Source organism: Vipera berus, assembly GCF_964194415.1.
Source record: "Vipera berus genome assembly, chromosome: 11".
NCBI classification, from domain to species: domain Eukaryota; kingdom Metazoa; phylum Chordata; class Lepidosauria; order Squamata; family Viperidae; genus Vipera; species Vipera berus.
Genome location: NC_138214.1, coordinates 17,684,723 through 17,697,158, shown reverse-complemented (window position 1 = coordinate 17,697,158; position 12,436 = coordinate 17,684,723). Strand labels below are relative to the sequence as shown.

The following is a 12,436-nucleotide window of genomic DNA, read 5'->3' as shown; positions in this document are numbered from 1 at the left end:
GGGCTTTTTTTCTCATAGAACACTCAGAACGGAGTTCCGGCACCTTTTTTGGATGGAACCTTGTGGGGTAGGCAAGGCGGGCTGTATGACATGTGTGAGTTCCGGCACCTTTTTCTTTTACAAAAAAAGCACTGCTTACTGTTATGGCTCGGTCACATTGGTCTGCTCCTCTCCTCCCCCTCCCCCTCCGCCTCCATTTGTGACCATCCAGAATCTGTACTACTCTATTGTCCTTTCCCTCTGCATGTTCCTGTGGTGTAAGAGATGGATTGCCCTCACATTTTTATAACCTACACATCTAGCAGACCAAAAAGGCGCAGGGGCACCTGAAGCTTAAAACTGCCCCATGCAACATTGTGAAGAGCTGAAACACTCTCTTCACCCTGCACAAATCAGACTCTTCATTCTGTCTGTCAAATATTCTAATTGTGCCAACTTGTTAGGAAGGAAGCATGAATCTAACTGAGTCACAGATCCTGTAACTGCACTATAAACATGGTTCTGAGAGTTTAGACCATATGCCAATATCCCACAGTGTCAAAGAAAATAGCCTATCAAAATTATGACGGTAAAAGTAAAAGCTTCCCCTGTCCAGTGGTGTCCAACTCTGGTGGGGGGGGTAGTGCTCATCTCCGTTTCTTAGCCAAGGGAGCTAGTGTGGTCCAAAGACACTGCTGTGGTCATGTGGCCAGCATGACTATACACTGACGTGCATGGAATGCTGTTAACTTCCAACCAAAGTGGTACCTATGTATCAACTTGCATTTGCATGCTTTTTAACTGCTATGTTGCAGGAGCTGGGGCAAAATGGGCATAGTGGGCCGCTGGTTTAAAAGAGGGGTCAAAGAGGCCATCTAGGTCAAAATTGAACCACCCTCTCTCAACGGGGGGGGGGGGGATACAACATCATCTAGCTTCAGTCTACAACACGGTCCTTTCAAGAGTTTCAAGAAGGCACCATAGCCATTTGCACTATTCAAGTGACCCTCAGGACAGATTAGCCTCCAGGAGGCATCAATCACTCTCTAAAAGAATGCAAATGACCAGCTGTCCGCAAGGAATGTAAATCCTTCCATTGCCCACCATCCAGTCAGAGCTGAAGAAGCTTCTTGGATGAGAAGGGAAACTCTTGAAAGAGAAAAAAGAAAGTCCAGTTGCCTTGTGGGGAAAAAGGCACTTTTGAGACAACCAGGACCTGGGTGGCTGAGAATCTCCATAGGCACTTCTCATTAATTGTTCTTAATGTTAGGAAATTTCTCCTTAGTTCTAGGCCAGGGGTAGGCAACCTCGGCTCTTTTATGACTCGTGGACTTCAATTCCCAGAATTCCTGAGCCAGCTTGGCTGGCTCAGGAATTCTGGGAGTTGAAGTCCACGAGTCATAAAAGAGCCGAGGTTGCCTACCCCTGTTCTAGGCTGTATCTCTCTTTATTAATTTATTTAGAAAATTTATATAGCCGCCTACTCACTCACAGCAACGCTAGGTGGCTTATAAACAATAAAAACACAGTGTAGAAAAAAACCCCCAACAAAAATAAAAAAATAATACTGCACCCCACCTACCCAGTGACAACACACAGTCAAATAAGCCATCTGATGGGCTTCCCTACAATCTGGGTTCCCCAGCCCTTCTGGCAAAACCAAATCTTCAGGGCCTTATGAAAGAGTGTCAAAGAGGGGACCAGCCCAATTTCTAAAGGGATGATATTCCAAAGGGAAGGAACCATCATGGAGAGGGTCCTTCCTCTGGCTCCTGCCAGATGTACTTCCTTAAAGATGGGACCCACAATATTCCTCGCCTGCCCGCTCTAGTAGATCAGGTGGATATGACTGGCAAGAGATGGTCCTTCACATAACCTGGTCCCAAAACTACGAGAAACAGGAGAGCGGTCTACAATATCTAAAAGGAGGAACGTGTGGGACAAGTGCCAATAGGTTGAAATGAAAAGAGATTCTTGATGGATATTAAAAAATTCCTGGTGGTAAGAACTATTAGATAGGAACAGACAGCCTAGAACAGCAGTGCACACTCTCTTGCTGGAAATTTTAAAACAAAGATTAGATCTCCTGGATAGTTAAGAGATTCTGTCCTGGCTGGGTGATTGGACTAGACCAGTGTTTCTCAACCTTGGTGACTTTAAGATGGGTGGACTTCAACTCCCAGAATTCCCCTCTCCCCAGTACCACAACCTCTTTAATCTGTACATCACGCACTCACTCTCTCTTTGGGGCCATTCTCCTCCTTCGGCTGTTACTGTGGAATTAAAGCTTCCGCGGCTTTTGGGGAAGGTCCACCTTGTTCTCCATTGTAGTCTGTTGAAACCTGTTTCTGAGTCCCCTTTAAGACCTATTCTGAAGAAGCCACTGGGTCCAATAGTGGTCTGGCCTGCAGGAGAGCCTGGACCGGCCTTTCCAGAGGGGCAGCCATCACCTTCCCAGATAGGACGCCCCCCCTCATGCCCAGAGGGAGTCCCCTGATCCCTGAGGGCCAATAGGACAAAAGAAGGGGGCCCTGTCAGGTTTAGGCGGGAAGAGCATCTCTGGTGAAGGGTTTACCTCAGGCAAAGTGGGAGTTATTTAGTCAGTTGGAAAGGCATTAGAGTGTAAACTTGTCTTTCTTTTAGCACCTTTAATAACTCAACAACTCCCTTAAAAGAATGCAAATGACCAGCTGTCTGCAAGGAGTACAAATCCTTCCATTCCCCCCACTATCCAGTTAGAGCTGAAGAAGCTTCTTGGATGAGAAGCGAAACGTCTTCAAAGAAAAACAAGGAAGTCCAGTTGCCTCTTGCAAAAGCATCTCTGGGACAACACTGACCTGGATGACTGAGAATCTCCATAGACACCTTTAATAATGTTTATTTTTTATTTGGCCAGTGGCCTTATCTCAGCTGCCTCAGCTGGGCTGAGCTACAGATTCAGCTTTTGTTTTGGATTTGGTTTCTCTTTTTGGTTCTTAACTGGGGTGTGTGTGTGGAGGGAGAAACCAGGGCAGCAGCGGGAAGGAGACCTCCTTGGCCGGTCAGCCTTGTTGCACTCTGGCATGGGGACCTGATAGCCGAAGGATCTTGGGAGTCAAGGAAGCTTTCCCCTCACTGACCAGCAGGCCTGTCTGTGAAAAGGCTTTGGGTGTAATGGAGCTGGGAGAATGCAGGGCCACCGGCTGTTCCTAATGGATGCCTTATTGGCTTTGAGGAAGGAGCCATTCTGCCCCAGAAATGGGACAAGTTCATCTTAAACCTGAGAAAACATCAATTCCTAGATGGGACCCTGACACATTTATAGAAATATCTATCAAAGATCCAGCAACTCTGTTTGCTAGATCAAGGATTCAGAACTTTATTATGAGGGGAGGAGAGGGCGCATCACTCCAAAAAGTAGATTGTGGGATCACAATAAAAACTACATTTCACTGACTCAATATTCATAGAGTTAGCGGTTGTGTTTTGTGCAACACACTTTAGCTGGGTCACAGGTCAGAATGTCATGCAAATAGGAAAACTGGGTCAGTTGATGCAGACAATCAATTTCCGAGAGAGAAGACTTAGTCTCAAACATGCCGAGCAAATCCCCTTTCTTCCAGATGTCAACACCTATAACTCTGTGGATTTAGTACTCCATCTCTATTTTGAGCTACAGATCACATGGATGAAAACATCTAACTTGATCCTGGGTGTTAAGATCCTTACGTAGGACCTTACCCTCGATGGATCATGGACCAGAGACTTTCACGGATTGGGCGGGAAGGGTTGTTTAGAGAGGACAAATGACAAAAGCAGCATCACATCAATGTAAGACAAGTGCCACCCTTTTTGTATATTCACTATGACATTTCTCCTTAAAAGCAATGGAGTTGCATTAGGATGGCACACTGTTGCTTTTGCTACAGTGATGAAAGCCTGCATCCTGTGGACAAGTCTATGCTCCTGGTGGGCATAAATATTTCAGAGAGGGGAAGGGCCAGATTTATACAATAACACTCTTGAATGAAGATAGGATTCCTATTGGACAGGCAACACCTCGTCTTTTGGCTATCTAACTTCCCAAGAGCTCTGAAAATCACCCCTCCTTTTTTGAGAGGGGACAAGTTCACAACTTGCCAGGAAATTGCACTACCTCACAGGAAACAAGGCTCAAGTAATAAAGGTGTTGTGTTCACAGCTCACTCTAAGTCTCAATATCATATTAGTAGTTGCTCAAAACTCGGCCAGGCTTTATACAAGCCTGTTGTGAGAAAAGCAAAATAAGCAGTGAAGAAGAGACCTCTGCTCTCCCCAAATGCTAAAGGTTCCGGGAGTCGATGACATTGCTTCAGGCCATGTGCATTTTGACCTTTTGACCCTACTAACTAGCAGCCAACACAGTATTTTCAGCACAGGTGATGAATTCAGCGTGTGCTGCCTTTAGTAACCAGTTGTGTAGCTTCTGAGCTAGTACAAATGGCAGCCCAAATTGAGTAGTTTTTCCAATTTTGAAATGACCATGCATGAATTATCCTTGTACAGGAATGGGTGCAGCTGGTATACCAGTATATACAACAGATTAGGTCCCATTGACAATGAAGGAACTAGGAGCATTCCTGAAATCTATTGCTTTGGGGGAATCCAGAATAGACAATTTCCCACGTTCCAGATGAAGAAATACTCATTCACAGTATATAACCATATTATTAGGTTTCTACATCCTCAAGTTGCTGTCTGACATGTACTGCAGAGCAAGAGAGCTTAACAGCACTGTAATACCTCTAAATCCTCTAAAAAAAATCTGAGGGCTTCATATATACATTAAAATACTTCATCCAGCTTTGGTCATCACAATGTAAAAAAATGTTGAGACTCCAGAAAGAGTGCAGAAAAGAGCAACAGGGATGATTAGGCAGCTGGAGGCTAAAGCATATGAAGAACAGTTGCAGTTGTCTGGTCTAGTGAAAAGAAGAACTAGGGGGTGACATGATAGCAGTGTTCCAATATTTGAGGAGCTGCCACAAAAATGAGGGGATCAACCTATTTTTCGAAGCACCAGAAGGTAAGACAAAAAACAATGGATCGAAACTAATCAAGGAGAGAAGCAACCTAGAACTAAGGAGAAATGTCCTAAAAGTGAGAACAATCAACCAGAGGAACTGTTTGCCTTCAGAAGTTGTGGATGCTCCATCACTGGAGGCTTTCAAAAAGAGGCTGAATAACCATTTATCTGAAATGGTATAGGGTCTCCTCCTTGAGCAGGGAGTTGGACTAGAACACAGGTCTGCAACCCGCGGCTCCGGAGCCGCATGCGGCTCTTTCAGCCGTCTCCTGCGGCTCCCAGTCCTCTGCCATGTGCAGTCCCCCCCCCAAAAAAAAGTGGGACTAAAAAAGTTCAACCAATCAATTCAAATATGCAGGGTAGGTGCATATCTCGCCTTGGCTCCACTCTTCAGTCAAACCCTGTTCTGCGCATGCACGCATGTACACACATGCGCACACATTTTTTGCAGCTCCCAGTTTTTCCTTTTGTGAGGGAACTGGTTCCGAGTGGCTCTTTCACTGTTTCAGGTTGCTGACCCCTGGACTAGAAGACCTCCAAGGTCTCTTCCAACTTTATTGTTCTATGTTCTTTGTATGTATGCACTATATCTGAAAACATAGAAATCATTCAAAGTTTTTGAATATTTTTTTTATTTTTTATTTTAATTCCATTTATATCCCGCCCTTCTCCAAAGACTCAGGGCGGCTTACAAGCTTAGCAGTAGCCTTCATTCTATGTATATGCCTGCTTATTAGGGCTTTCACACACACCCCAAGCGGCATTATTACAAAGTCAGCTTAATTGCCCCCAACAATCTGGGTCCTCATTTTACCTACCTCGGAAGGATGGAAGGCTGAGTCAACCTTGAGCCTGGTGGGACTCGAACCTGCACTAATTGCAGGTAGCTGGTGTTACCTAAGGAGGCATTAGCCCACTGCTCCACCAAGGCTCTTTTGTGATACTACTTATAATACTACAGGATCTGATACTTTCCCCAGCCCATTGCAGTTTTATGAATATGGTGCAGAATGGAGATAGCAACTTTTTCATGGTTTCCAAAGGCTGTGGAATATGTGAGGTGATTACATGAAAAGACCAGCCATTACAACCAGTGGTGGGATTCAGATATGTGAATAACCGGTTCTCTGTATGGATGCCACTTCCAGAAGTCCATTTTGGGCCCGGGCAACAAAAAATTAGCTATCAGTTCTGCTGAACTGGAGGCTTTTAAGAAGAGACTGGACAACCACTTGTCTGAAGTGGTACAGGGTCTCCTCCTTGAGCAGGGAGTTGGACTAGAAGACCTCCAAGGTCTCTTCCAACTTTATTGTTCTATGTTCTTTGTATGTATGAACTATATCTGAAAACATAGAAATTATTCAAAGTTTTTGAATATGTTGCAAAAAATCTACTCATTATATAATATGCAATACTCTAATACCAGTGATACAATTTTTTTTCTGGACTGACAACCACTTTTAAATAACCACACCAGAAGTCAGTGGGGGGGGGGAAAGTAGATGACCTGGGAAAAGTTACACTTTTAAATTAAATCCTCTCTAATGCCAGCTCCACTTTGTTTGTGTCTTCTTCTGGACACTTTTCATCGGAGGCCGGTCAACACTTTTTTCTGAGAACATCTCTAGGACTGAAATGCGATGATCCCAGAGTGATTCTTAGACATGAACTTATTGTTGGAGGCCAACTGTTGCTTCTTAAAAGTTAAACAGAATACCTGACAAAATAAAACGACATAGCATTGGACACACTGAGACTCGTGGGCACTGGATCATTACCAATCTCCAAGGTAAACAAACGCCTCCATATCTGCCTCTTCCAAAAGTTAAGAAGGCAGGACGATTCCCCTCTCATCCAAGTGTATAAATCAATGGAACTAAAACATCTGCATTCCGATTTTATAATTTCTTTTCCAACACTGCCATATTGTGACAATGCAGAAAATCTCAGGCACCGTCTATTCCTTCTCCCCTTGAAGGCTCCACGGTCAAAGTTGATATGCAAATATCAATAGAATCACCAGAAATGTTATCGCCTCTTCTCCACCTAATATTAAAAGCCTACCTTTATGTTATATTAAACATGCATGGTATAAAGAAGTTTGTTTAATATAAACAAACTGTATAATGAGGTGGAATAATTTATTGTGGGATCAGAGGACAGAGAGTAGATACATTCAACCCTTCAGTTCCAAATTAAAAACATCCTATGCCAATGTGATTATTTTTTCTTAATGTTAACTCTGTATGAGGAACAATTTTGGATGGAACTACAGTAGCTAACGTTAACAGCAAGTCTCCTTACATTTCCAAGCCCATATGAAAACCAGTGGCCCCTGCACTTATTTCTTGAACACACATTCCACTTTCCAAAAGCGGTACATTTAATGTTAGGTACAACATAACTTGAAAAACCTTTTCAGAGAGGAAGTAACTTTCAAAGTAATTCTTATATGAAGGATACTGAAATTTACATTGTACGCAAGCTGAAAATTATATTGTATGTAAACAAAAACCCACGTAGCTAAGCATATGATTAATTTTACAGTACCTAATAAATAAGTGTGTTGCATTTGTTTTTGACTTTGTTGCAACATTTAAAAGATTTAAAAATACGGCCAGTTTGGTGATACATTTTCTTTTACAACCCAGAAATGCTCCAGGTCATGTTTTCAACTCTTCTTACTCATCGCTATCTCTGCAAGAGCTATTAATTCTCTCGACTTCCATTCTTGATCGGGATATCTTATTTCCAGAGGGGGCTGAGGGGGCCAGGGCAGTCTTCCTCAGCCACCTGTGCCCTGGCCTCCGAGGCTGCCTTCCACTGAGCTCTGTGTGAGTTACCCTTGCAAGTGCTGCCCACTGAACTGGGCCTGAAGTTCCATTGAGTCAAGCACAGCCACATCCATCTGGCCAACACTCATGTCTACTAGTAGGAGCAACTTTGGGAAGAGGCTTTGGGGTGGATTAGATGCCCCGGAGTGCAGTTATTATGTCTGTCCTAAAGGCAACCCTGGGGAACTTTGGGAAGTGGAAGGTCCTTATGATCAAACATCCCAAAGTAAAATTTCTAAAATGTAAGCAAAGTTTGGAAACTATAATAAACTGATGCACAATTAAAGAGAACACTTTTGGGACAGCTACAGGAATACGTAATAACTAGATATTCCATCTTTCTGTCAGCAAGGTGACTCAAAGCAAAAGTTGAGATTAAAATATCATGCAATAAAGAGTGTTGTCAACAAGGCAGATTCAATGCCTTCTTAAGAAAAGTAAAGTAGGGCAGAGAAGATTTAAAAAAAAACTGCTTGGTGCTAGATCAAAAGAATGAGTCTTACAGAGGAAACAAAAGTGAGTTGTCCTGAGTGGTGGTCAATTCAGTGTGCCTACTTAATCACGAGGCTATTTCGCTACCAAGCAGGATGAGATTCCCAGCCATTAACCTGCCCTGCTGTAGAGCAAGTTATTGAGGAACTCAAGTGGCCCTCTACGTTTCTTCCCGAGAAATTCTGAGCAGGGCTGCTGCAAGAAAAGCAGAATTCAGGTTCAGAGCAGCCAGCCTGCAAGAAGCCAATGGCCTGGCTCTCTGTGGCTAGCATCCCTCCCCATCTCAACCCACCTGCCAAGCTTGTCGACAGCAAGGGAGACGGTCCACTAGTAGTGATCAAGAGAGAAGGGACAAGCAGAATCCCGACAGGCTGACCAGCTGTTGCACCCAAAGCCAGGGACAAGCCCAAGGGAGAAGTTCCTGCTCTCCCCCACCCACCCACCCACCCACCCCATCCTGCTGTGCCGCCTCCCTACCTTGCAGTCTCTGATGCAGGAGCGCACAGAATAATCCTCGGCCTGCAGATATTTCTCCAGCAAAAGCTCGAACTCCTCGTATTTTTCCTGAGCGTGTTGGTCCAGCCTTTGATACGCCTCCAGGCAGCTGCTGCAGGCCTCCCCGCGCTGGGCTCCCGCGGCGGCAGACAAGAAATCCAGCAGCAGGTTGGCCAAGCTGCAGTCCAAGCTCTCCGGGCCGGCCATGCCGAGCAGCAGGTCCCAGGCCGTGTAAGCCTCGCAAAAGGGGAGGCGAAAGGTCCGAAAGTGGCCCTCCAGGAAGTCCAGCTGGGGAGAGGCGGCGGCGAGCGCGGCGGCCGCGGGCAGCCTGAGAGGCACGGCGGCGAAGGCGGCCAGCGAGCCCTGCTGGAAGAGGCGCCGCCGGGAGCAGGCCGAGCTCAGGTCCGGGCGCCGAGCCGGGGCGGCGGCGGCGGCGGAGCAGTGCGGGTGGGCCGGCGGGGCGGGGCCCTGGGCGCTCTGGTTGCGCGGCCCTCCGGCCAGGGCGGCCCCGGGCGTGGGCACGGCTAGGCTCCCGGCCTCCTCAGCTCCGAGCCGGGCTCCGGCGGCGCCGCACAGCCCCAGGCGGTGGGAGAGGAGGGCGGTGAGGAAGAGCAGCGAGCCCAGCGAGCAACGCCATTTCGGGGGCCGCTCCGAGGCGGCGCACGGCTTCTCCGGCGGGGCGAGGCGGGCAGCTAGTGCGGCGGCGGCGGCGGCGGCATTTTCTCGTGGCTGCATCCAAGCGCCGCCGGTCATATTTTTCGGGGGCGTCGCGGAGACGGCGGGGGGCCGCGCGGGGCGGGGGGCGGCGGCGGCGGGGGGACTGCCGGCCTCCGCCGCTCCTCCGGCTGCCCCCTCCCCGAGCAGAGCGTCACCTACCGGCCCTGCCGCCGCCGCCGCCCGGGCGCCCAGGCCAGGTGGGGGGCGGCCCCATCGCGGCTCGCCCTGCGGCCGCCGACCGGACCCCGCCGGCCCCGCCCGCTCCTCCTCCACGGCCGCCGAGCCCCGCGCGGACGCCCCCAGCCTCCCCCCGCGAGGCCGCTAAGGGCCGCCGCTGGCCGGCGCATGGTGCTGCGCCGCCGCGGCGCTTCTCAGCATGGCCAGCCCTGGCGGGAGGAGGCCGCGCCGCGCCGTCCCGGCATCCCCCCCCTCGCCCGGGCCTCCCGGCTGCTCGCTCCGGCGCTCCGGGCCTCACCGCTTGGCCCGCTTCATCTTCCGTCCCGACGGGCCCGCCTCGCTCGCTCCCCCCCCCCGCCTGCCTCGGCCCTGCCCCCTCCCCCCGCCGCGGGCAGCCCTCACTCGCCCTTCCTCCTGCGCTTCAGGCCACTCCGGAGCGCCCGGGCGCGGCGGCCAGCCCTGTCCATCGCCCCCTCCCGCGCCCGCCGCTCGCCTCAGCCCGTCGCCATCTTCAGCCGGGCAGGGAACACCTTGAGAAATCGATCGGGTCGGGAAGGAGGGGGCGGCCGGAGGCGGGGGCGCATGCGCGCTCCTCTCCGAGGAACCCGAGGAACGCTGCCTTCGCCTGGCGCCCCCGAACCCGCCGCCGCCATGCGGGCCTCCGCCTCGCTCCCTCCCCGCCCGGCCCTGCCCCCCGGAGCCCCGCGACGCCCGGCCCGGAGCTGCCCAGGGTCGCGGCCGCCGCCCGTCCTTCCCCGCGGCGAGGCGGCCCTCCCGCGGGCCCCGGCCAGGCCGCCGTGGTGCTGAAGGACAGCTCCCGGGCGGAGGGAAGCGCCGCGCTCAGCGGGAGCGAGCGGAGGAGAAGCCGGCCGGGCGGCGCGGGCGAGGAAGGCGGCGCGGCGCCCGGCTTCTCCGGGAGCGGTTCGTGGCGCGGCGCGGAGGGGACGTCCCGCGACAGAGAGGAGGGGCGACCGCCGGTGAGGCCGGATAGCAGCCCGCGAGGGTTACGGCGCCTCGAAAGTCTCATTGGCTTCCTTCACGTTTCCCCGTGGCTGAGAGAGATGATTTGTGCGAAGACCTTAAGACGGCGCCCCGAGGCGATGAGGCCCTCGGCTGCCTCCTCCCTCCGCCCGCAGCTGCTCCCATCCTCAGCAGTCCGACCTCGTCCGCTCCTCCACCGTTGCTGCCCAAGAAAGCCAAGGCTGGAGAGCTTCGACCAAGGAAGGCGATTGGGGAGCTTCGGCGGCTGTCCCTAAACTCAACTGTATTGGCAATTGCCCTTCGATCTTCAACCTGAAAGTCCTGCAGCAAATGGATCGTTAGTACCTACTCCACGTTTCAGGTGCGTACATCGTGCTGAGACGTCGTTGGTCTTTCTTTGGGATGACCTTTGACGGAGTTGCAACCAGAGTAGAATTACAGAACAACAGATTTGGACGGAATCTTGAAGGTCTTCTAGCCCAAGACCCTGCTTAAGCAGGGGATCCTGTGCCATTCCGGACAAATGCCTGTCCAAGCTCTCCTTAAAACCATCCTGCAGTGGAACATCCACAATTTCTGGAGGCAAGCCGCGTCCACTGATTAATTGTTCTTTCTCACTGGAGATTTTCTTAATTCTAGGTTCGATCTCTCCTTGATAAGCTTCCATCTGTTATTTCTTATTCTGTCCACAGATGCTTTGGAGAATAAGTTGGCCCCCTCTTCTTTGTAATATTTCTTCAAATATTGGCAGATTGCTTTAATGTCACCCCTGTCCCTCTCTTTGTTAGGCTGGACATATCCTTATGCAGATGTAATCCATCTGGTCCTGTAATTTAAATTCCTCTAGAGTGGATAGGTGTTCTCTTACAATTTTCATGCCAATTTTGACTTCTATTCCTATCCATCTTTTACAATGTTACTTTTGGTACATTGGGCTATTTTTTCCTTTTGTGTGAAGATAGATGCAAAGAATAAATTAAGCATTTCTGTTTTCTCCCTGCTGCCTGTTACCTCCTTGCCATTCTTTTCCAATAGTGGATCAATCACTTCCTTGATTTTTTTTTCTGGTTTTGTACAACCATCCTGGTTTAGTGCAACCATCCTGATTAAATTTTTGGTACCATTTGCCATGGTAACTTGCTGGATGTCTGATGGAATTAGGGATCAAAGGCATATGTTGCAATGGTTCTCCTTTTTCTGTGTTTGGGTCTACTCAATATCTATAGACAGAGGTTGAATCTGAGGTGCCTGATATACAGAGTGTCTCAGAGCTGTACGCTCTTGCCTGCTCCTACTCTTTAACAGCAGTATTAGGCTGCTGGGAAAAGTATTCCATCAGTCTGAAGACAGCAATATGATCAATGCACATGATAATTATGCATTAATTATACATCTTTACTGCAAAGCAATCAGGCAGTATCTATTGAAGACTGGATGGAGAGGAACAGGTTAAAGATCAACCCTGAAAAGACTGCATTTTTGGATACTCCTTCCTCTAATGAATGGAAACTAAGCAAGGAGAAGCAACCTAGAACTAAGGAGAAATCAGCCGTGTAGGTACAAAAATAGCCAGGGAAATGATTGAAGTTTGGGAAATAAGCCCCTTGTCAGTCAAGAGGAGCAGTGATTTACTACCAGCTTATCAGGTACTTAGGAAGTGAGGGCTTGGCAGACCAGGAAACAACAGCCAATCACTGGCCATCAACACACCAATCAA

At 49.2% G+C, this 12,436-nt stretch overlaps 1 protein-coding gene across 1 annotated transcript in view; it reads right to left on the bottom strand.

Moving 5' to 3' along the window:
* Positions 1–9,642, bottom strand: part of NALF2 (NALCN channel auxiliary factor 2) — a 34,624-nt gene extending 24,982 nt beyond the window's left edge. The window contains exon 1 of the mRNA XM_081336404.1: positions 8,827–9,642. Coding sequence (XP_081192530.1) covers positions 8,827–9,597 — 771 coding nt within the window. The 5' untranslated portion in view covers positions 9,598–9,642. The remainder of the gene's footprint in view (positions 1–8,826) is intronic.
* Positions 9,643–12,436: the final 2,794 nt, after the last annotated feature.